Genomic DNA, 22,500 nt, shown 5'->3' with positions numbered 1-22,500 from the left:
GCCCTATGGAGCCCTATGAAGCCCTATGGAGCCCTATGAAGCCCTATGGAGCCATATGGAGCCCTATGGAGACCTATGGAGCCCTATGAAGCCCTATGGAGCCCTATGAAGCCCTATGAAGCCCTATGGAGCCCTATGGAGCCCCATGAAGCCCTATGGAGCCCCATGAAGCCCTATGGAGCCATATGAGAGCCATATGGAGCCCTATGGAGCCCTATTAGAGCCCTATGAGAGCCATATGGAGCCCCATGGAGCCCTATGAGAGCCCTATGGAGCCCTATGAGAGCCCTATGAGAGCCCTATGGAGCCCTATGAGAGCCCTATGGAGCCCTATGGAGCCCCATGAGAGCCCTATGGAGCCATATGAGAGCCCTATGGATCCCTATGAGAGCCCTATGGAGCCCTATGAGAGCCCTATGGAGCCCTATTAGAGCCATATGGAGCCCCATGGAGCCCTATGAGAGCCCTATGGAGCCCTATGAGAGCCCTATGAGAGCCCTATGGAGCCCTATGAGAGCCCTATGGAGCCCTATGAGAGCCCTATGGAGCCCCACGACAGCCCTATGGAGCCATATGAGAGCCCTATGGATCCCTATGAGAGCCCTATGGAGCCCTATGAGAGCCCTATGGAACCCAATGACAGCCCTATGGAGCCCTATGGAGCCCTATAAGAGCCCTATGGAATCCTATGAGAGCCATATGGAGCACTATGAGAGCTCTATGGAGCCCCATGACAACCCTATGAGAGCCCTATGGAACCCTATGGAGCCCGATGGAGCCCTATGGAGCCCTATGAAGCCCTTTGGAGCCCTTTGAGAGCCCTATGGAACCCTATGGGGCCCTATGGAGCCCTATGGAGCCCTTTGGAGCCCTTTAAGAGACCTATGGAGCCCTATGGAGCCCTTTGAGAGCCCTATGGAGCCCTATGGAGCCCTTTGAGAGCCCTTTGGAGCCCTGTGGGAATCCTGTGGGAATCCTGTGGGAGCCCTATGAGAGCCCTATGGAGCCCTATGGAGCCCTTTGGAGCCCTTTGAGAGCCCTATGGAGCCCTATGGAGCCCTTTGAGAGCCCTATGGAGCCCTATGGAGCCCTTTGAGAGCCCTTTGGAGCCCTGTGGGAATCCTGTGGGAGCCCTGTGGGAATCCTGTGGGAGCCCTATGGGTCCTGGTCAAAAGTAGTGCACTATATAGGGCATAGGATGCCATCTGGGATACGAACATGCTTGACTAGTACCCCCACGAGAGGACAGACAGACAAACAATCAAATGAACACAACAACAACAACACAACCAACATCAAACAGTCCCAAAAGGTCAGAGGTTATCCCACCCAGGTCATGCTGTACAACTCGACGACCTGTGTTAGACCCCCGTTCAGTTGACAAACGAGAAACATTTGGTCGCAGTACCGTGGACGAAGAAATGTTGTGAAGTGAAACACGTAAAGAAAAATATATCTTATGTAAAATAAAGATCTCAAAGGAGTCAAAGTCCTCAAAAATCTCTTTCGATATCAATGAATTGAAGAAAACATAAAGATTTAAAAACAAAAATGGTATTATTACTCACCCTCCTCAACAACCTCTAGAGGCATGAAGAAAAAACAAGATTACGTAACATTAGCATAATAACACACAAACTCTCTACAGTGTTGCTATCTATATCCCCTATAAAGGAGTGAGAAATAATTTTCAATAAAGAAAGAGAGCTTATTAAAGGAAGATAACGGGTGGCGTTACACATTGCTGATGGAGGATGTCATTTCCTCGCTATTTAAGTGCTATATAAATCCCATATATCAACCATCTATATACACCACAAGTCTCAGAATCAATCGGTGTTTGGTGATTTGGTGGTACAGTCTACAGTTCCACTGGGAGCAAGTGAATTCCCAAGTTGCTCCATGAAGCCCCCAAACCCCTCAGCCCCCCAGTGTTCAAACCCCCAGTCCTCTACGCCCCCAAGCCTACCAGCTGGTGAACTAGATCCCACTGACACTGTAGCTGGGTGGTTGTATAATAACTCTGGACGAAAAAGGAAACAGAGGATTGATCAAAATAAAAAAAAGGGGAAGAAGGGAAGAGTATCCTGCTTCATCCCAGCTGTTGTTGAGAGGAGATACGGAGAGAGAGAGAGAGGGTAGAGAGAGGGTAGAGAGAGAGGGTAGAGAGAGAGGGTAGAGAGAGAGAGAGAGAGAGGGTAGAGAGAGAGGGTAGAGAGAGAGGGTAGAGAGAGAGGGTAGAGAGAGAGAGAGAGAGAGAGAGAGAGGGTAGAGAGAGAGAGAGAGAGAGAGGGTAGAGAGAGAGAGGGTAGAGAAAGAGAGAGAGAGGGTAGAGAAAGAGAGGGTAGAGAGAGAGGGTAGAGAGAGAGAGAGAGAGAGAGAGAGAGGGTAGAGAGAGAGAGGGTAGAGAAAGAGAGAGAGAGGGTAGAGAAAGAGAGGGTAGAGAGAAAAAGAGAGAGAAAGAGAGAGAGAGAGTAGGGAAGAGAGAGAGGGAGATGGGTAGAGAGAGAGAGAGAGGGGGGGGGGAGGGGGGGGGGTAGAGGGGTAGAGCTGGGAAAGGGGTGGAGCGGCCCGTATTTCAGCAGCCTGTCATGCCGACACATCATGTGAACTGTGGCCTTTGGCTTGGCGGCGCGACAACGGGCAACGCCCCCCCACTCTAATACCGCTCTATCTGAGCATATGCAGGTGGTGTTCAAATTATCAGAGTAATGGCTGGGGACATTGTATTCTGTTTGCTTGCTGCCCACCGAAATTAAACACACAAAAAAAAGGGACAAGCAAGATGGAGAAAATGGACAAGGAGAAAAGAGAAACGACCAAAACAATGTATCTAGTGTTCCACCAAGAGCACGATGTACACTATAGAATAGATCCCAGTGAATAGATCCCACTGTAGAATAGATCCCAGTGAATAGATCCCAGTGTTGGTTTTCAAATTCCAAATAGCTTTGTTCTACAGCTTTGTATGTTCATTCCAGAATCATTGTGTGAAGCTTCCGGAATCATTGTGTGAAGCTTCTGGAATCATTGTGTGAAGCTTCTGTAATCATTGTGTGAAGCTTCTGTAATCATTGTGTGAAGCTTCTGGAATCATTGTGTGAAGCTTCTGGAATCATTGTGTGAAGCTTCTGGAATCATTGTGTGAAGCTTCTGGAATCATTGTGTGAAGCTTCTGGAATCATTGTGTGAAGCTTCTGTAATCATTGTGTGAAGCTTCTGGAATCATTGTGTGAAGCTTCTGGAATCATTGTGTGAAGCTTCTGGAATCATTGTGTGAAGCTTCTGGAATCATTGTGTGAAGCTTCTGGAATCAACGCCGATTCAATAACATTTCCTCTTTTATTTCTGATACCCTTGAAATGAGACTGTTAGAAACAACACAGAGAGGAAAGAAAACCACACATTCAAAAAAACACCACAGTGAGGGAGCCTCGTTCCAACACATCGGTTTCCTGTTAATTCCCTAAAGTCTTCAAATGATGCTTCATCAAAAAAAGTTAACACAAATTATATATTTTACATAATATATAATCTCGGAAACCCATAACTAAAATATTGTGTAACTGTGTCAGCAACACAGCTGTTAATGTTACGTACATCTGTCCATGAGAGATAATAACATACCCTGTGTAGTAAATATTTTAAGGTTTAGATATAAGGGTTTTTTCCCCCTATCGTTAAGCACTAAATGGGTTAGCTAAAATACTAGCTGTTTAGAGAAAGTGCTAACTAGTTAGCTAGTTAGCACTTTCACTTGAAAATGTGTTCACACAGACACATAGTTTGTCCCTGAGGGGCACCAAGCCAAGCATTCCTGTCCCGTGAATCGTGTGCACAAGGTGAAGGAAGGCACCAATGGGATGTCTATTTCAAGATTGTCATAAATCATTGATGTTCAGGGGCATAGTTTAACATCTCTGTGTTAGTCTGTGACAGGTTCATCACGTTCACTGATGTTCAGGGGCATAGTTTAACATCTCTGTGTTTGTCTGTGACAGGTTCATCACATTCATTGATGTTCAGGGGCATAGTTTAACATCTCTGTGTTTGTCTGTGACAGGTTCATCACGTTCATTGATGTTCAGGGGCATAGTTTAACATCTCTGTGTTTGTCTGTGACAGGTTCATAACGTTCTTTGTTCTATGTGTCCGTGGGGTTTTCAGTCAAATGCATATTTACCTAATAATATTTGTTTTTAAAATGTAATTCTCTGGCTATGTACAATAATATCAAGATTCTTAATTCTCACTATAGGCATACTTCACATCTTCCTTATGTGTCTGATGAACCTACAAATCTATTGAAAAACATCGTCATAAATTACTTTAGTATAGTATGATGACAATCCCAAAATAGGCAACACTTTGAAGTGAAAGTGGCCTTTAATAGTTAGGGGTCAGTAGAGGTGAGCCTTCATGCCAACTAAAGAAAGTAACAAATGAACATACCCACTGTTCATGGTCCGCTTTCTAGCAGCGTTAAACAAAGATACAGACGAAATAACAATATTACATGGAGTTATGGAAGTCAACTATATAAAATGATACCTAAAAGAGCATTAAAATGTGTCATAAAATGGGTGAATTAACCAAAATAATAATGTCATGTGTGTTTTTTAGTCCAGGGCCAGGTTGAAATACTCATCTCTGATACTGAAGTGCCTTGGGTTCTGTGGTTATCACCTCAACAAAACAGAAATTCACTTCACCGCAGTAATGGATGCAAACTTGACACTGATCGGATCGTCTTGCACCCCAGAAGCAGTGAAGCAAGGGCAGCTAAGCTAAGCTAACTACAAGCAATTCAATTCTAATGTGTTCAGTTGTCGATCCAATAGCGCTCATAACTTAGCTGACGTCTCTTCATAAAGGTGCAGACCATGAAGTATTTCATTGCAATAGGGGACACTATTATCATAAGTATTTAAGTATCTATCTCCCGTGATTACTTATCACTGCTCATCAATAAGAATGGAAGTGGTACTAGAGCTGAGGGAGGGAGGGAGGGAGGGAGGGAGGGAGGGAGGGAGGGAGGGGGAGGGAGGGAGGGAGGGAGGGAGGGAGGGAGGGAGGGGGAGGGAGGGAGGGAGGGAGGGAGGGAGGGAGGGAGGGAGGGAGGGAGGGAGGGAGGGTACATTCTATTTGTAAATCAAGTGGGCAGAACAGAGAAAGGAAAGAGGGGAGAAGACTGTCTGGGTGTACTTAAAGCAAGGCAATAACAGGCTATTTCTCTGTGGCATGGAGTGGGCTGTCTGTCACACAGCTAGACAGGACCCTATCGTAGAAGCAATATCTTCAAGACTTATCTGGTCGTCAAACAAGGAGAAAATATACATTTTATTATTATCCTATCACGTTAAACTCTTATTGAATACATTATTTCTTGGAATAATCTTATTGATGTCTTATTGAATACATTATTTATTTGATAAATCTTATTGATCTCTTATTGAATACATTATTTCTTTGATAAATCTTATTGATCTCTTATTGAATACATTATTTCTTTGATAAATCTTATTGATATTTTATTGAATACATTATTTATTTGATAAATCTTATTGATCTCTTATTGAATACATTATTTCTTTGATAAATCTTATTGATATTTTATTGAATACATTATTTATTTACTTAAACTTACTGGCATATATTCTTCAACCAGAATCCCGATGAGTCATGAATTGTCAATGTATTATTGTCCATACCTTACAACAACATGACTTGTTTGACATTATGGTCTTTCCACTGAGACACAGTGGTATATAGAAAACGCCGTAAAATACTCTACAAAATTAAACTACGTACAAAGCTTTCAAATACTCTAAGAACTGTGAAAGTGTATCACCTATATCTTTGACCATGGTCTGAGGTGTACCGATGATACCATGATAATGTGTACAGGTAATGCAGTAATAATGTGTAGGTTATAAAGTGGTTATGTGTACAGGTAAAGCAGGTATAATGTGTAGGTTATAAAGTGGTTATGTGTACAGGTAATGCAGGTATAATGTGTAGGTTATAAAGTGGTTATGTGTACAGGTAATGTAGGTATAATGTGTAGGTTATAAAGTGGTTATGTGTACAGGTAATGTAGGTATAATGTGTAGGTTATAAAGTGGTTATGTGTACAGGTAATGTAGGTATAATGTGTAGGTTATAAAGTGGTTATGTGTACCGGTAATGCAGGTATAATGTGTAGGTTATAAAGTGGTTATGTGTACAGGTAATGCAGGTATAACGTGTAGGTTATAAAGTGGTAATGTGTACAGGTAATGCAGGTATAACGTGTAGGTTATAAAGTGGTTATGTGTACAGGTAATGCAGGTATAATGAGTAGGTTATAAAGTGATTATGTCTAGAGGTAATGCAGCGATACTCACCCCCTCATTGTTAGGCACTGTATGAGCTAACATCTCCTGCAGGGCCCGGACAGACAGGGACTGCTCCAGGATGAAACAGCAGATACAAAGGTCAGGAGGAACATACTGCAGGATGGACAGAGGGAGGGGGGGAGAGGGCAGGAGGGAGTGAGGGAGGGGGGAGAGAGAGGGAAGGAGGGGGGAGAGAGGGAGGCAGGGAGGGAGGGAGAGAGGGAGGCAGGGAGGGAGGGAGGGAGGGAGGGAGGGAGGGAGGGAGGGAGGGAGGGAGGGAGGGAGGGAGGGAGGGAGGGAGGGAGGGAGGGAGGGAGGGAGGGAGGGAGGGAGGGAGGGAGGGAGGGAGGGAGGGAGGGAGGGAGGGAGGGAGAGGTTGGGGGGAGAGATTAGCCTGATTGTCTCTGCATTTAACAACACTACATCATTGCAGGACATATACCCAGTATACTAAATACCATCAATGCAGAGAGAAATATAAGTAGCAGTAAACACACAATTAGACATGAGAACTGATGACTTGCAGTAGGTCTCAATTACAAGAGTCTTAAAATGAAGGATGAAATTTGATCATGATATAAATACATCTCCATGAATGTACTGACACACTGCTTGTTCCACTGGTACACACACTCAATGTTGGACAAACAAAGTTCTACAACAGCAGATGCTTGGAAGGGGAGAACAACACAATATAATGAATCGGATTGAAGTAATGAGTTTTATAACTGCGTTTATAAATAATTTAGCAGCATCAGAAGTCTTTCTGTTTCTTCTCCTTGTCTGTGTTTATGTTGAATGATTTGCCTGAGAGAAGAGATGAGACAAGAGGAGAGAAAACAGGAGGGAAGAGAAGGGAGAAGAGGAGAGGAGAAGAGATGAGACAAGAGGTGAGGAGAGGAGAGAAAACAGGAGAGAAGAGAAGGGAGAAGAGGAGAGTAGAGGAGAAGAGAAGAGACAAGAGGAGAGGAGAGGAAACAGGAGAGAAGAGAAGAGAAGAGAAGAGGAGAGGGGAGAGGAGAGGAGAGGAGAGGAGAGGAGAGGAGAGGAGAGGAGAGGAGAGGAGAGGAGAGGAGAGGAGAGGAGAGGAGAGGAGAGGAGAGGAGAGGAGAGGAGAGGAGGGAGCAAGGACAGGGAAAGGAGAGTGTCTAATTTGGAGCATCTGTAAAGGTGAGAGCTCTGAGCGTGTCTAGCTCAAGCTCGGTCCTAATTAAATACATTAATGAGTTCCTCAGCCATCCTCGACATCCCTTATTGTCCACTGATCCCCCTCTCTCGTTATTACCCTGTCCACCTCCTGTTTATTTTATTTAACCTTTATGTGGTTGCTGTGGAATCACACAGGTGTTGCAACACATTGTTGGTGGATGAGGTGAATTGCCCCTTATAGTGTAATCTCTAGTGCATTGAACATCTAGAAAAACCCTATTTCAATTCAACCTGTTATCATATCATAATTTAGCCAGATAAGTCATTGAGATGAGATCCTACTCTCTTGAATGATTTAACAGAAAGCCAAACCAATCAAAGCCTTTAACGAGGGTATCTTTGTAACTGTCCTCCAGTGCATGTACGTGTCCACTTCCCATTTGGTATTTCCCAGGCATCCGCCCACCTTCACAACACCTCAGTTCGTGTCTGTGTGTGTGTGTATGTTGTGTGTGTGTGTTGTTTGTGTTGTGTTGTGTGTGTTGTTTTGTATGTGTGTGTGTTGTGTTGGGTGTGTGTATGTTGTGTGTGTGTGTTGTGTGTGTGTGTATGTTGTGTATTTGTGTGTGTAGTTTGTGTGTGTGTGTAGTTTGTGTGTGTGTGTTGTGTTTGTGTGTGTGTATGTTGTGTATGTGTGTGTGTTGTGGGAGTATGTTTTGTTTGTGTGTGTATGTTGTGTATGTGTGTGTGTAGTTTGTGTGTGTGTGTTGTGTTGTGTGTGTTGTGTTGTGTGTGTTGTGTTGTATGTGTGTGTGTTGTGTGTGTGTGTTGTGTTGGGTGTGTGTATGTTGTGTGTGCGTGTGTTGTGTGTGTGTGTGTGTGTGTGTGTGTGTATGTTGTGTATGTGTGTGTGTAGTTTGTGCGTGTGTTGTGTGTGTTTGTGTGTGTATGATGTGTATGTGTGTGTGTAGTTTGTGTGTGTGTGTTGTGTGTGTTGTGTTTGTTGTGTGTGTGTGTTGTTTGTGTATGTTTTGTTTGTGTGTGTATGTTGTGTATGTGTGTGTGTAGCTTGTGTGTGTGTGTGTTGTGTGTGTTGTGTGTGTGTGTTGTGTTTGTTGTGTGTGTGTGTTGTGTTTGTTGTGTATGTGTTGTGTTTGTTGTGTGTGTGTGTTGTGTTTGTTGTGTGTATGTGTGTTTGTTGTGTGTGTGTGTTGTGTGTGTTTGTTGTGTGTGTGTGTTGTGTTTGTTGTGTGTGTGTGTGCGTGCATGTGTGTGTGTGCGTGTGTGTGTTTGTTGTGTGTGTGTGTTGTGTGTTGTGTGTGTGTTGTGTGTGTTTGTTGCGTGTGTGTTGTGTGTGTGTGTGTTGTGTGTGTGTGTGTGTGTTGGTAAAATTATGATGAAATAACTGAACAAATCATTTTAAATGGAACTGTAACTAAGTAAAACTTATACTCTGTTTAACTATATCTGATTAACAATATTTTTTTAATTTTACCTTTATTTAACTAGGCAAGTCAGTTAAGAACAAATTCTTATTTTCAATGACGGCCTAGGAACAGTGGGTTAACTGCCTGTTCAGGGGCAGAACGACAGATGTATACCTTGTCAGCTCGGGGATCCAACACTCGAACCACTAGGCTACCCTGCCGCCCCAATATGAGTTAATAATAAGAAATGATCGTGAGACACCCCTGTGTGTACTCTGCTCTCCTCTGGCATGTGTTTTGTACCCCTGTGTGTACTCTGCTCTCCTCTGGCATGTGTTTTGTACCCCTGTGTGTACTCTGCTCTCCTCTGGCATGTGTTTTGTACCCCTGTGTGTACTCTGCTCTCCTCTGGCATGTGTTTTGTACCCCTGTGTGTACTCTGCTCTCCTCTGGCATGTGTTTTATACCCCTGTGTGTACTCTGCTCTCCTCTGGCATGTGTTTTGTACCCCTGTGTGTACTCTGCTCTCCTCTGGCATGTGTTTTGTATCCCTGTGTGTACTCTGCTCTCCTCTGGCATGTGTTTTGTAACCCCTGTGTGTACTCTGCTCTCCTCTGGCATGTGTTTTGTACCCCTGTGTGTACTCTGCTCTCCTCTGGCATGTGTTTTGTACCCCTGTGTGTACTCTTCTCTCCTCTGGCATGTGTTTTGTACCCCTGTGTGTACTCTGCTCTCCTCTGGCATGTGTTTTGTACCCCTGTGTGTACTCTGCTCTCCTCTGGCATGTGTTTTGTACCCCTGTGTGTACTCTACTCTCCTCTGGCATGTGTTTTGTACCCCTGTGTGTACTCTGCTCTCCTCTGGCATGTGTTTTGTACCCCTGTGTGTACTCTACTCTCCTCTGGCATGTGTTTTGTACCCCTGTGTGTACTCTGCTCTCCTCTGGCATGTGTTTTGTACCCCTGTGTGTACTCTACTCTCCTCTGGCATGTGTTTTGTACCCCTGTGTGTACTCTGCTCTCATCTGGCATGTGTTTTGTACCCCTGTGTGTACTCTGCTCTCCTCTGGCATGTGTTTTGTACCCCTGTGTGTACTCTGCTCTCCTCTGGCATGTGTTTTGTACCCCTGTGTGTACTCTGCTCTCCTCTGGCATGTGTTTTGTACCCCTGTGTGTACTCTGCTCTCCTCTGGCATGTGTTTTGTACCCCTGTGTGTACTCTGCTCTCCTCTGGCATGTGTTTTGTACCCCTGTGTGTACTCTGCTCTCCTCTGGCATGTGTTTTGTATCCCAGGAACGGCCCCTTCCATTAAACGGTTTAAAGGGGCAATCTGCTATTCAAACAACAACAATGTGCTGAGGGGCGGGGCTGAGGAAATGTAACCACTCTCAAATTCATAGATGGAGATATGGATACAAAGAATGACCATCCATGAGACCACAATTATAGTTTTAAACATGTTTTGAGGCTATACAGTGTTTTAGGGGGATGAGAGGGGAAGAGAGGGGGAGGAGGAGAGATGAGGGGGAGGAGAGGCAAAGAAGAGGGGAAGAGAGGAGAGGGAGGAGAGAAAGGGAGATGGGAGGAGAGGGAGAGGAGAGGAGAGGAGAGGGGAGGGAGATAAGAGGAGAAAGCGAGAAGAGGAGAGAGCGAGAAGAGGAGAGGAGTTTGAGAGGAGAGAAGAGGAGAGTGGGAGGAGAGGAGTAGGGGAGGAGAGAAGAGGGGGAGGAGAGGCAAAGAGAGGAGAGGAGGAGAGGAGATAAGAGGAGAGAAGATGGGGAGGAATGGGGGAGGAGAGGCAAGGAAAGGAAAGGAAAGGGGGAGAAGAGGAGAGGGGGAAGAAGAGAAGAGGGGAGGAGAGGAAAGGGGGGGAGAGGGGGAGAAGAGGAGAAGAGGAGAAGAGAGGAGAGAGGGAGAAGATGAGAGGGGGAGGAGAGGGAGAGGAGAGAGGGAGAAGAGGAGAGGAGAGGAGAGGAGAGGAGAGGAGAGGAGAGGAGAGGAGAGGAGAGGAGAGGAGAGGAGAGGAGAGGAGAGGAGAGGAGAGGAGAGGAGAGGAGAGGAGAGGAGAGGAGAGGAGTGACAATGAGGATGTTACAAATATGAATCCAGTGGGACCAGTGGAGTGTGCATGGTTGTGTGTTTGTGTTTTTGTGTGTGTCTGTGTATCTGTGTGTCTGTGTGTCTGTGTGTCTGTGTATCTGTGTGCCTGTGTGTGTGTGTGTCTGTGTGTGTGTTTAGAAGCTAAGGAGAGAGCTTCATCAGCGCCTGTCTGCTCTCCCTTTCTATATTTACTACCAACAAGAGAGAAACAGACATGTATGGAACTGATGGCAGAGAACGCAGGAGAGAATAACTGTTTCCATCGACACAGTTAAATATCAAAACCCACCGGAAAACAGAATAATGAAATAAATGGGTACATGACCCGACACACACCAGGACAGACAAGCACTTACAATAAACACCCACAAGGACATGAGGGGGAACAGAGGGGTAAATACACAACATGTAATTGATGGGATTGGAACCAGGTGTGATGGAAGACAAGACAAAACCAATGGAAAATGAAAAGAGGATCAGCGCTGGCTAGAAGGTTTCTCCTAACGTCATGACCTTATCCAACAGTAGCTGGAACACATTATACTGCATTTCTCCTAACGTCATGACCTTATCCAACGGTACCTGGAATACTTTAAACTGGATTTCTCCTCTATTTTATTTCATGAATAATTCAAATTAAAGTACCAATTATCCTACTGGCTCAAAGTGTGGCTCGGGATACCGTTGGTCTCTGTCCAGGGAGCTGAGCTCGGCCATGGTGGTCACACTATTATAATACCATAAAGTCTCATAAATTGAGAACTGTGGTCTGCTTACTGTAGTTTAAGCAACACTAAAGGGTAACATAGTACAACCCGACCCAGTCCTTCTCGATATGCTGTATACTGTGTCGTGTTACTACATCCCATTTCAAATGAAATACTGCATATTCCTGTTCAAACAGAGGACCTTTAACTACTGATCCAAGGTCAGCTCTGTGTTTCCACACCTTGATGGTCGGGGTTAGAATCTGGGAAAGGTAAAATGATCATAGGTGTGAATAAGGCCATCTTCTTCTATTATTGTTATACTGCAGTGTTACCCTGTTCCTGGAGAGAAACCCTCTAGGTTTTAACTCCAACCCTGCTCCTGGAGAGCTTCCCTCCTGTAGGTTTAACTCCAACCCTGTTCCTGGAGAGAAACCCTCCTCTTGGTTTTAACTCCAACCCTGTTCCCGGGGAAACCCTCCTGTAGGTTTTAACTCCAACCCTGTTCCTGGAGAGATACCCTCCTGTAGGTTTTAACTCCAACCCTGTTCCTGGAGAGATACCCTCCTGTAAGTTTTAACTACAACCCTGTTCCTGGAGAGATACCCTCCTGTAGGTTTTAACTCCAGCCCTGTTCCCGGAGAGATACCCTCCTGTAGGTTTTAACTCCAACCCTGTTCCTGGAGAGCTACCCTCCTGTAGGTTTAACTCCAACCCTGTTCCTGGAGAGTCACCCTCCTGTAGGTTTTAACTCCCTACCCCAGCAGACAGATGAAGGGGAATAGTGTGATATAGGACACCCAGGGAGGGCAGACAGATGAAGGGAGAACAGTGTGATATAGGACACCCAGGGAGGGCAGACAGATGAAGTGAGAACAGTGTGATATAGGACACCCAGGGAGGGCAGACAGATGAAGTGAGAACAGTGTGATATAGGACACCCAGGGAGGGCAGACAGATGAAGGGAGAACAGTGTGATATAGGACACCCAGGCAGGGCAGACAGATGAAGGGAGAACAGTGTGATATAGGACACCCAGGGAGGGCAGACAGATGAAGGGAGAACAGTGTGATATAGGACACAGAGGGAGGGCAGACAGATGAAGGGAGATTAGTGTGATAAAGGACACCCAGGGAGGGCAGACAGATGAAGGGAGAACAGTGTGATATAGGACACCCAGGGAGGGCAGACAGATGAAGGGAGAACAGTGTGATATAGGACACAGAGGGAGGGCAGACAGATGAAGGGAGAACAGTGTGATATAGGACACCCAGGGAGGGCAGACAGATGAAGGGAGAACAGTGTGATATAGGACACAGAGGGAGGGCAGACAGATGAAGGGAGAACAGTGTGATATAGGACACCCAGGGAGGGCAGACAGATGAAGGGAGAACAGTGTGATATAGGACACCCAGGGAGGGCAGACAGATGAAGGGAGAACAGTGTGATATAGGACACAGAGGGAGGGCAGACAGATGAAGGGAGAACAGTGTGATATAGGACACCCAGGGAGGGCAGACAGATGAAGGGAGAACAGTGTGATATAGGACACCCAGGCAGGGCAGACAGATGAAGGGAGAACAGTGTGATATAGGACACCGAGGGAGGGCAGACAGATTAAGGGAGAACAGTGTGATGTAGGACACCCAGGGAGGGCAGACAGATGAAGTGAGAACAGTGTGATATAGGACACCCAGGGAGGGCACACAGATGAAAGGAGAACAGTGTGATATAGGACACCCAGGGAGGGCAGACAGATGAAGGGAGAACAGTGTGATATAGGACACCCAGGCAGGGCAGACAGATGAAGGGAGAACAGTGTGATATAGGACACCCAGGGAGGGCAGACAGATGAAGTGAGAACAGTGTGATATAGGACACCGAGGGAGGGCAGACAGATGAAGGGAGAACAGTGTGATATAGGACACCGAGGGAGGAAAGAAAGATGTGCTATTTGTATTTGTATTATTCGGAATCCCCATTAGCTGTTGCCAAGGCAGCAACTTCTCTTCCTGGGGTCCAAACACATTAAGGCACTTACATTACACACTTACAAAACTAAATATAAAACAGTACATTATATAACATTATTACACCACTACAAATCTACAAAACAAAATGTATAATAACACCACACAACAAAATAACAATGTATGTGTGTGTAGAGAGTGTGTGAGAGCGTGAATGTGCATATGCTTGTGTCTGTACCTTTGTGTGTGTCTCTTCACAGTCCCCACTGTTCTACAAGATGTATTTCTACCTGTTTTTAAATCTAATTTTACTGCTTGCATCAGATAACTGATGAGTTCCATGTAGTCATGGCTCTATGTAGTACTGTGTGCCTCCCATAGTCTCTTCTGGACTAAGAGACCTATGGTGGTATGTCTTGTGGGGTATGTATGGGTGTCCGGGCTGTGTGCCAGTAGTTTAGACAGACACCTCGGTGCAGTCAACATGTCTATTCCTCTCACAAATACAAGTAGTGTTGAAGTCCATCTCTCTTCCACTTTGAACCATGAGAGATTGACATGCATATCATTGATGCTAGCTCACTGTGTATATTTAAGGGTCAGCCGTGCAGCCCTGTTCTGAGCCAATTTTAATTTTCCTAAGTCCCTCTTTGTGGCACTTGACCACACAACGGAACAGTAGCCCAGGTGTGACAAAACTAGGGCCTCTTGGACCTGCCTTGTTGATAGTGTTGTTTAAAAGGCAGAGCAATGCTTTATTATAGACATACTCCTCACCATCTTAGCTACTAATGCATCATTATGATTTGATCATGACAGTTTACAATCCAGGCTTACTCCAAGCAGTTTAGTCACCTCAACTTGCTCATTTTAAACAATATTTATTAGAAGATATAGTTGAGGTTTAGGGTTAGTGAATGATTTGTCCCAATGCAATGCTTTTAGTTTTAGAAATATTTAGGGCTAACTTATTCCTTGCCACACTGTGATTACAGTTCTCAAAGGGAACTATAATGACAGTGTAATCGTAGATAGAGGGACTGTAATCACAGTGTAATCATAGAGAGAGGGACTGTAATCACAGTTTAATCGTAGATAGAGGGACTGTAATCAGTGTAATCATAGAGAGAGGGACTGTAATCAGTGTACTCATAGAGAGAGGGAGTGTAATCACAGTGTAATCATAGATAGAGGGACTGTAATCAAAGTGTTATCATAGAGAGAAGGACTGTAATCACAGTGTAATTGTAGCTAGAGGGACTGTAATCACAGTGTAATCATAGATAGAGAGACTGTAATCACAGTTTAATCATAGAGAGGGGGACTGTGAATCACAGTGTAATCATAGAGAGAGGGACTGTAATCACAGTGTAATTGTAGAGAGAGGGACTGTGAATCACAGTGTAATCATAGAGAGAGGGACTGTAATCACAGTGTAATCATAGAGAGAGGGACTGTAATCACAGTATAATCGTAGAGAGGGACTGTAATAACAGTGTAATCATAGAGAGAGAGACTGTAATCACAGTGTAATCATAGAGAGAGGGACTGTAATCATAGTGTAATCATAGAGAGGGGGACTGTAATCACAGTGTAATCATAGAGAGAGGGACTGAGAGGGACTGTAATCACAGTGTAATCATAGAGAGAGGGACTGTAATCACAGTGTAATCATAGATAGAGGGACTGTAATCACAGTGTAATCATACAGAGAGAGACTGTAATCACAGTGTAATCATAGAGAGGGGGTCTGTAATCAGTCATATCCGGTGTGATCTACCTGATCAACTGCGTTTGTATTAACATGCAGAATGGGTGTCTCTCCAATAGTCGCACCAAGACATTGAAAAAAAGGTTTTCTCAAAAGTGAATCTACAACTTTTATCCAACGTTAAAAACAGAAATTCAAAGGTTGCTACATAAGACCGAATCCAGGTGGTGAGTCACATATTTACATATCATCACCGACTGCAGCCTTTCAATGCCTGTGAGTCAGTCCATCTGCAGTAATATCTCTGAATACACACAATAATTGAGAGAAAATGCATCTCAGGCATTTTTAAGAAGTTAATTTTCAGTGAAACCGGAGCCTTGATCGAGTCATTGTGAGTTAATTGCAAATTGGGAAAGTTTCCATGTACAATTAGAAGTTATTAGACAACAACTTTGTAAGTTGTGTGCTGTATGTGCTGTATGTGCTGTATGTACTCTATGTGCTGTATGTGCTGTATGTGCTGTATGTGCTGTATGTGCTGTATGTACTCTATGTGCTGTATGTGCTGTATGTACTATATGTGCTGTATATGCTGTATGTGCTGTATGTACTCTATGTGCTGTATGTACTCTATGTGCTGTATGCGCTGTATGTACTCTATGTGCTGTATGTGCTGTATGTACTCTATGTGCTGTATGTGCTGTATGTACTCTATGTGCTGTATGTGCTGTATGTGCTGTATGTACTGTGTGCTGTATGTGCTGTTTGTACTGTATGTGCTGTATGTACTGTGTGCTGTATGTACTGTGTGCTGTATGTACTGTATGTGCTGTGTGTACTGTGTGTGCTGTGTGTACTGTGTGCTGTATCTGCTGTATGTACTGTGTGCTGTATGTGCTGTATGTACTGTGTGCTGTGTGTACTGTATGTACTGTGTGCTGTATGGGATGTATGTACTGTGTGTGCTGTATGTGCTGTATGTGCTGTATGTACTGTATGTTATGTGTGCTGTATGTATTGTATGTGATGTATGTATTGTATGTTATGTGTGCTGTATGTGCTGTATGTATTGTATATTATGGGTGCTGTATGTACTATATGTGCTATATGTACTGTGTGTGCTGTATGTGATGTTTGTGCTGTCTACTGTGTGCTGTATGTACAGTATGTGCTGTATGTACTGTATGTACTGTGTGCTGTATGTACTGTATGTACTGTGTGCTGTATGTACTGTATGTGCTGTATGTAGTGTATATACTCTATGTGCTGTATGTACTGTGTGCTGTATGTACTGTATGTACTGTATGTACTGTGTGCTGTATGTACTGTATGTACTGTGTGCTCTATGTGCTGTATGTACCGTATGTACTGTATGTACTGTGTACTGTATGTACTGTATGTACTGTGTACTCTATGTGCTCTATGTACCGTATGTACTGTATGTACTGTGTGCTGTATGTACTGTATGTACTGTATGTACTGTATGTGCAAGATGTAATTAATACCATAGAAAAAGACTGACTAGAACAGCTATTCCATTTCAAGTCAATGTTCTGTGATGAGTGGATCTATATTCCAATTCCCGAAAACCTCTTATCATGCTCGTTTCTTAAGAAAGATAAGACTTTCATGATGTAATGTAGTTTTAGCCTGGTGTAAGATCAGTTTGTGCTCTATAGCTAACTCATTGTTTATACCTCACAAACAGAGCGGGAACCAGGCTAATGTGTTTTAATCTCCTTATTCCCATCTCCTGAACGAGCTGCTTATTCCCTGATGGACAGCTTGAGAAGTTAAGTGGGTTCAGAGAATGTTGCTGTTGTCATGGTGCTGTGTCACAGGATTCTAGAACCATTAACATAACACACTTCAGAGAAAAGAATCAGAATCAGATTTCCAGCAAACAACTATTCTCAATGGTCCGTTAGATTCGAACTCTATAAAATAGTGTCTGTTGCTGATTGACATTCTAAAGCAGTATGTACCTGTTTGGGGTTATCATAGCCATTTACCAAGCAGGAATATGGTGTGGAGTCAGACTCAAAATATGTCTTTGAGATTCACATGAGACTATTTTGCCTCTAAGGTGTCAATCTTTTTGTATGAATGCTTAATAACACCGGAAATAATCAGAGAGTCTGAAAGTATTTAAATGCCGTCAAAACCAGTCCATACCAAGCACTGAGAGACACTCCACTCACCTTAGCCTCAGATGTAGGTTCGAGGAAGCATAGTCGATTTCCGAGTCCCTCCACGGACAGACAAAACTTGCGATTCTCCTTCTGGATGGTGGCGACACTCTGCAGCACCACCTCGTCATCCTTTCAGGGGAGAAGAGGACATGATAGGAGAGAAGGGGAGGGGAGAGGAGACAGTATTAAGATTCTGAACAACACTATTGCCTAAATGCAAGCAAACGAGGGTGAAGCATTTCTTTACCTGTTGTCTAACAAGGCCTCTCTTCACTTTAGAGAATAACAACACAAGTAAAACAGCTAATTGTACTTTCTTTTAGTTTGTGTTCTGCTCAGCTGTACTTGCTATACTGTCATCATGCCTGCTAGCTTTTATACTTTTATCAGCCCAGCTCTTTCTCATCAGAAAAGGAGACTATGAGAGAAAGCCAGACACTTGATATTGGGTTTAAAATAGGTCACCCGTCTCAGTGGAACACCTAACACCATGCCCAAACCGCCATCGTGCGCAAATGAATTGTGTCCCCTCACACCAAACGTGATCATGATAAGCAGGTTGAAATATCAAAACAAACTCTGAACAAAGTATGTTAATTTGGGAACAGGTAGAAAAGCATTAAACATTTATGGCAATTTAGCTAGCTTGCAGTAGCTAGCTATTTTGTCCTATTTAGCTAGCTTGCAGTAGCTAGCTAGTTTGTCCTATTTAGCTAGCTTGTAGTAGCTAGCTAATTTGTCCTATTTAGCTAGCTTGCAGTAGCTAGCTAGTTTGTCCTATTTAGCTAGCTTGCAGTAGCTAGCTAGTTTGTCTTATTTAGCTAGCTTGTAGTAGCTAGCTAATTTGGACTAGTAACCCGGAAGGTTGCAAGTTCAAACCCCCGAGCTGACAAGGTACAAATCTGTCGTTCTGCCCCTGAACAGGCAGTTAACCCACTGTTCCTAGGCCATCATTGAAAATAAGAAGTTGTTCTTAACTGACTTGCCTAGTTAAATAAAGTTAATAAATCTGTCCTGGGATATAAAGGTTGAGTTGATATTTTACCTGAAATGCACAAGGTCCTCTACTCCGACAATTAATCCACACATAAAACGTTCAACCAAATCCTTTCTAGTCATCTCTCCTCCTTCCAGGCTTTTCTTCTTTAGACTTTATATGGCAATTGGCATCTAACTTTCATAGGTGTATTACCACGACCGACCGACCTCAGTTCATCTTTCAATCACCCACGTGGGTATAACCAATGAGGAGATGGCACGTGAGTATCTGCTTCTATAAATTAATGAGGAGATAGGAGAGGCAGGACTTGCACTGCGTTCAGCGTCACAAAAAGAACTGACTTCTATTTTAGCGCTTGGCACGCAAATGCTCGTTGGCGCGCGCGAGCAGTGTGGGTGCAATAACTGAATAACATGTATGTGTACATTTATTTTGCAACGCTTGCGCACGCAACGTGAACGGTATGGTCAGTATGTGAGAGACAATTCACACCTTTAAAAAATAAATTGGTGCCTAAAATACATACTCAAATCTAACTGCCTGTAGTTCAGGACCTGAAGCAAGGATGTGCATATTCTGTGTTTCCATTTGAAAGGAAACACTTTGAAGTTGGTGGAAATGTCAAAGGAATGTAGGAGAATATAACACATTAGACCTGGTAAAAGATAATACAAAGAAAAACACAACTGTTTTTTATTAATTTTTTGTACCATCATCTTTGAAACGCAAGAGAAAGAACATAATGTATTATTCTAGCCCAGGTGCAATTTAAATTTGGCCACGAGATGGCAGCAGTGTATGCGCAATGTTTTACACTGATCCAATGAACCATTGCATTTCTGTTCAAAATGTTGTATCAAGACTGCCCAAATGTGCCTAATTGCTTAATTAATAACTTATCAAGTTCAAAACTGTGCACTCTTCAAACAATAGCATGGTATTATTTCACTGTAATAGCTACTGTAAATTGGACAGAGTAGTTAGATTAACAAGAATTTAAGCTTTCTGCAAATATCAAATATGTCTAGGTCCTGGGAAATTTTCTTGTTACTTACAACCTCATGCTAATCGTATTTGCCTACGTTAGCTCAACCTTACCGCAGGGGACCCACCGATCCTGTAGAAGTTTTAAGTAACATTCTGTCTTATGTAACCATACCAAACGTAACATATCATACTAATTTGAGTGTCCTGGATTTACATTTACTATGTTACGTCTAGTCTATGAGACCGAGCTGGTTTCTCCACCCTTGCAAAACGCATCAAGTGCTGGAGGGTCATTAAGCTGAGCAGAACCATGCAAGATTTATGAATGAGAGGATCGTAAGAACAAGTACAGAATAATTCATGGAATCAGACGTTTTATCAGTATATATAATCATATCAGTGGAAAGCGTTTAGAAAGTACTGGAAAGGACAACCCATCGGTAGTTGCATCAGAAACAGCATCAAAAAGCCCCATCCCCAAAAAAAGTTAGAGCCCTTCTATTGCCAGAATAAATATATTACCCATGAAAACTAGGTTCTGAAACCTTGTTTTCAACCCAGTTCCATTATCTAACTGATTCAAGGAGACCTGGGTCATATCCATGAGTGCACACCGACACCGTAGCAAAACACCGTAGCAAAACATTTTGCAACGGCAAACAAGAACAAGCATTTTTTAATTGACAAATTCAGGTAATCCCTCTCGGTTTTGGGAGCTTGCTTCCGTTTCGTTCCTAATGAATATAACCCTGGTTTTATTGCGGAAGTGGAAGATCCTACAATCACTCCATCTCTCTCTTTCTGTTTTCCTTGGCAACTCCCACACAGGCCACAGATATTGATTTGTGTCTCTGACATTTTTACTGACGGGCCTCCATCTCTCTCTCTCACTCTCTCGCTCTCTCTCTCTCTCTCACACAGTCTCTCCTGCCAGATCACGTCTCACATTAATCGGAGCCGAGGGTTGCTATGGTTCTGTCTCTCTGGCTCTATTCGAGCGGCAGTAATTCATTGGATCCAGCCCTCCTCACACAGCTGGAGCTACCAACCCAGGCCAGTGTAGCAGCGTTGTTTTGGAGTCACACTGCCTCTCATCTCATCTACCTGATGAGGTAATCCTGTCCTGTATCAGTTCCCACCAATTACACCAGCTTATACCTTAAACCCTGCACCTCTGATCCCCATATAGGATAGCACCTGAAACACAGCCTATGTCTGTTGACCCTCTCAACCACATAATTACATATGAGTCATTTAATAGAATCCCTGTGCTCTCCTCACCACAACTGATGCTTAGTTTCACACCAACAACATCATGCAACAGCATGGGAATAATATTCAAAATGATTTGCCCCACAGAAAAAGAGCCAAAATGCCATTATAAACATGAGAATATTGGTCATAGTAATCCACATTTGACTGTAATATACTTTACTGTTACACTCCATAACAGAGGCTTGAGGTCTGAGTGATTTCCCCTCGAGTGAAATGTCCAGAGGGGGCCCACCAGGGGCTCGACAGACTTGGCCCGAGAACTCTCCGGAAGCAAGTTTGATGTCTTAATTAACCTATAGCACAGCCCTCTCTCTCCCTCTCAGTGGATTACAGGCAGAAAACAATGATGCTGGCCCAGAGTCTGGGCCAAGGCACTCCAGTCCTGGCAGCAATTCCTTCTGAATGACTAGCCCATTACTTTTGACCAGGGCCCATAGGTTGTGCAATATGTAGGAAAGGAGTGTCAAACTCAATTAGTGTAAGGGCCAAATCGAGAGAAAGACACAACTCATTTGCGGGCCACAGATACAGTGCCTTCGAACAGTATTCAGACCCCTTGACTTTTTCCACATTTTGTTACGTTACAGCCTTACTCGAAAATTGATTCAAAAAATTTTCCCCTCATCAATCTACACACAATACTCCATAATGACAAAGTAAAAACAGTTTTTTACAGGTGTTTGCTAATTAATTAAAAATAAAAATAAACTGAAATATAACATTTACATAAGTATTCAGACCCTTTACTCAGTACTTTGTTGAAGCACATTTGGCTGCAATTACAGCCTCTAGTCTTCCTGGGTGTGATGCTACAAGCTTGGCACACCTGTATTTGGGGAGGTTCTCCCAATATTCTCTACTGATCCTCTCAAGTTCTGTCAGGTTGGATGGGGAGCGTTGCTGCACAGCTATTTTCAGGTCTCTCCAGAGATGTTCGATCAGGTTTAAGTCTGGGCTCTGGCTGAGCCACTCAAGGACATTCAGAGACTTGTCCCGAGGCCACTCCTGGGTTGTCTAGGCTGTGTACTTAGGGTTGTTGTCCTGTTGGAAGGTGAACCTTCACCCCAGTCTGAGGTCCTGAGTGCTCTGGAGCAGGTTTTCATCAAGGATCTCTCTGTACTTTGCTCTGTTCATCTTTGCCTCGATCCTGACTAGTCTCCAAGTCCCTGACGCTGAAAAACATCCCCACAGCATGATTCTGCCACCACCACTCTTCACCGTAGGGATGGTGGAAGGTTTCCTCCAGACGTGACGCTTGGCATTCAGGCCAAAGAGTTCAATCTTGGTTTCATCAGAACAGAGAATCTTGTTTCTCATGGTCTGAGAGTCCTATAGGTGCCTTTTGGCAAACTCCAAGTGGGCTGTCATGTGCCCTTTAATGAGGAGTGGCTTCCGTCTGGACACTCTACCATAAAGGCCTGATTGGTGTATTGCTGCAGAGATGGTTGTCATTCTGGAAGTTTCTCCCATCTCCACAGAGGAACTCTAGAGCTCTGTCAGAGTGACCATCAGGTTCTTGGTCACCTCCCTGACCAAGGCCCTTCTCCCCAGATTGCTCAGTTTGGCTGGGCGGCCAGCTCTAGGAAGAGTCTTGGTGGTTCC

The 22,500-nt window shown here is 43.9% G+C and overlaps 1 protein-coding gene across 1 annotated transcript in view; it reads right to left on the bottom strand.

Annotated features, from left to right (window-relative positions):
- LOC135557935 (ryanodine receptor 3-like) overlaps nt 1–22,500 on the bottom strand; it is a 259,087-nt gene that overhangs the window by 203,491 nt on the left and 33,096 nt on the right. Inside the window, exons 2-5 of the mRNA XM_064991658.1 lie at nt 17,646–17,765; nt 6,387–6,491; nt 4,453–4,473; nt 1,569–1,583 (exon numbers count right to left, since the gene is read on the bottom strand). Of these exons, the coding sequence (XP_064847730.1) occupies nt 1,569–1,583; nt 4,453–4,473; nt 6,387–6,491; nt 17,646–17,765 (261 nt within the window). The remainder of the gene's footprint in view (nt 1–1,568; nt 1,584–4,452; nt 4,474–6,386; nt 6,492–17,645; nt 17,766–22,500) is intronic.

The sequence above is a fragment of the Oncorhynchus masou genome, chromosome 16, assembly GCF_036934945.1.
Source record: "Oncorhynchus masou masou isolate Uvic2021 chromosome 16, UVic_Omas_1.1, whole genome shotgun sequence".
NCBI lineage: Eukaryota > Metazoa > Chordata > Actinopteri > Salmoniformes > Salmonidae > Oncorhynchus > Oncorhynchus masou.
The sequence above is the reverse complement of the archived record's forward strand: the minus strand, read 5'-3'. Positions and strand labels throughout refer to the sequence as shown.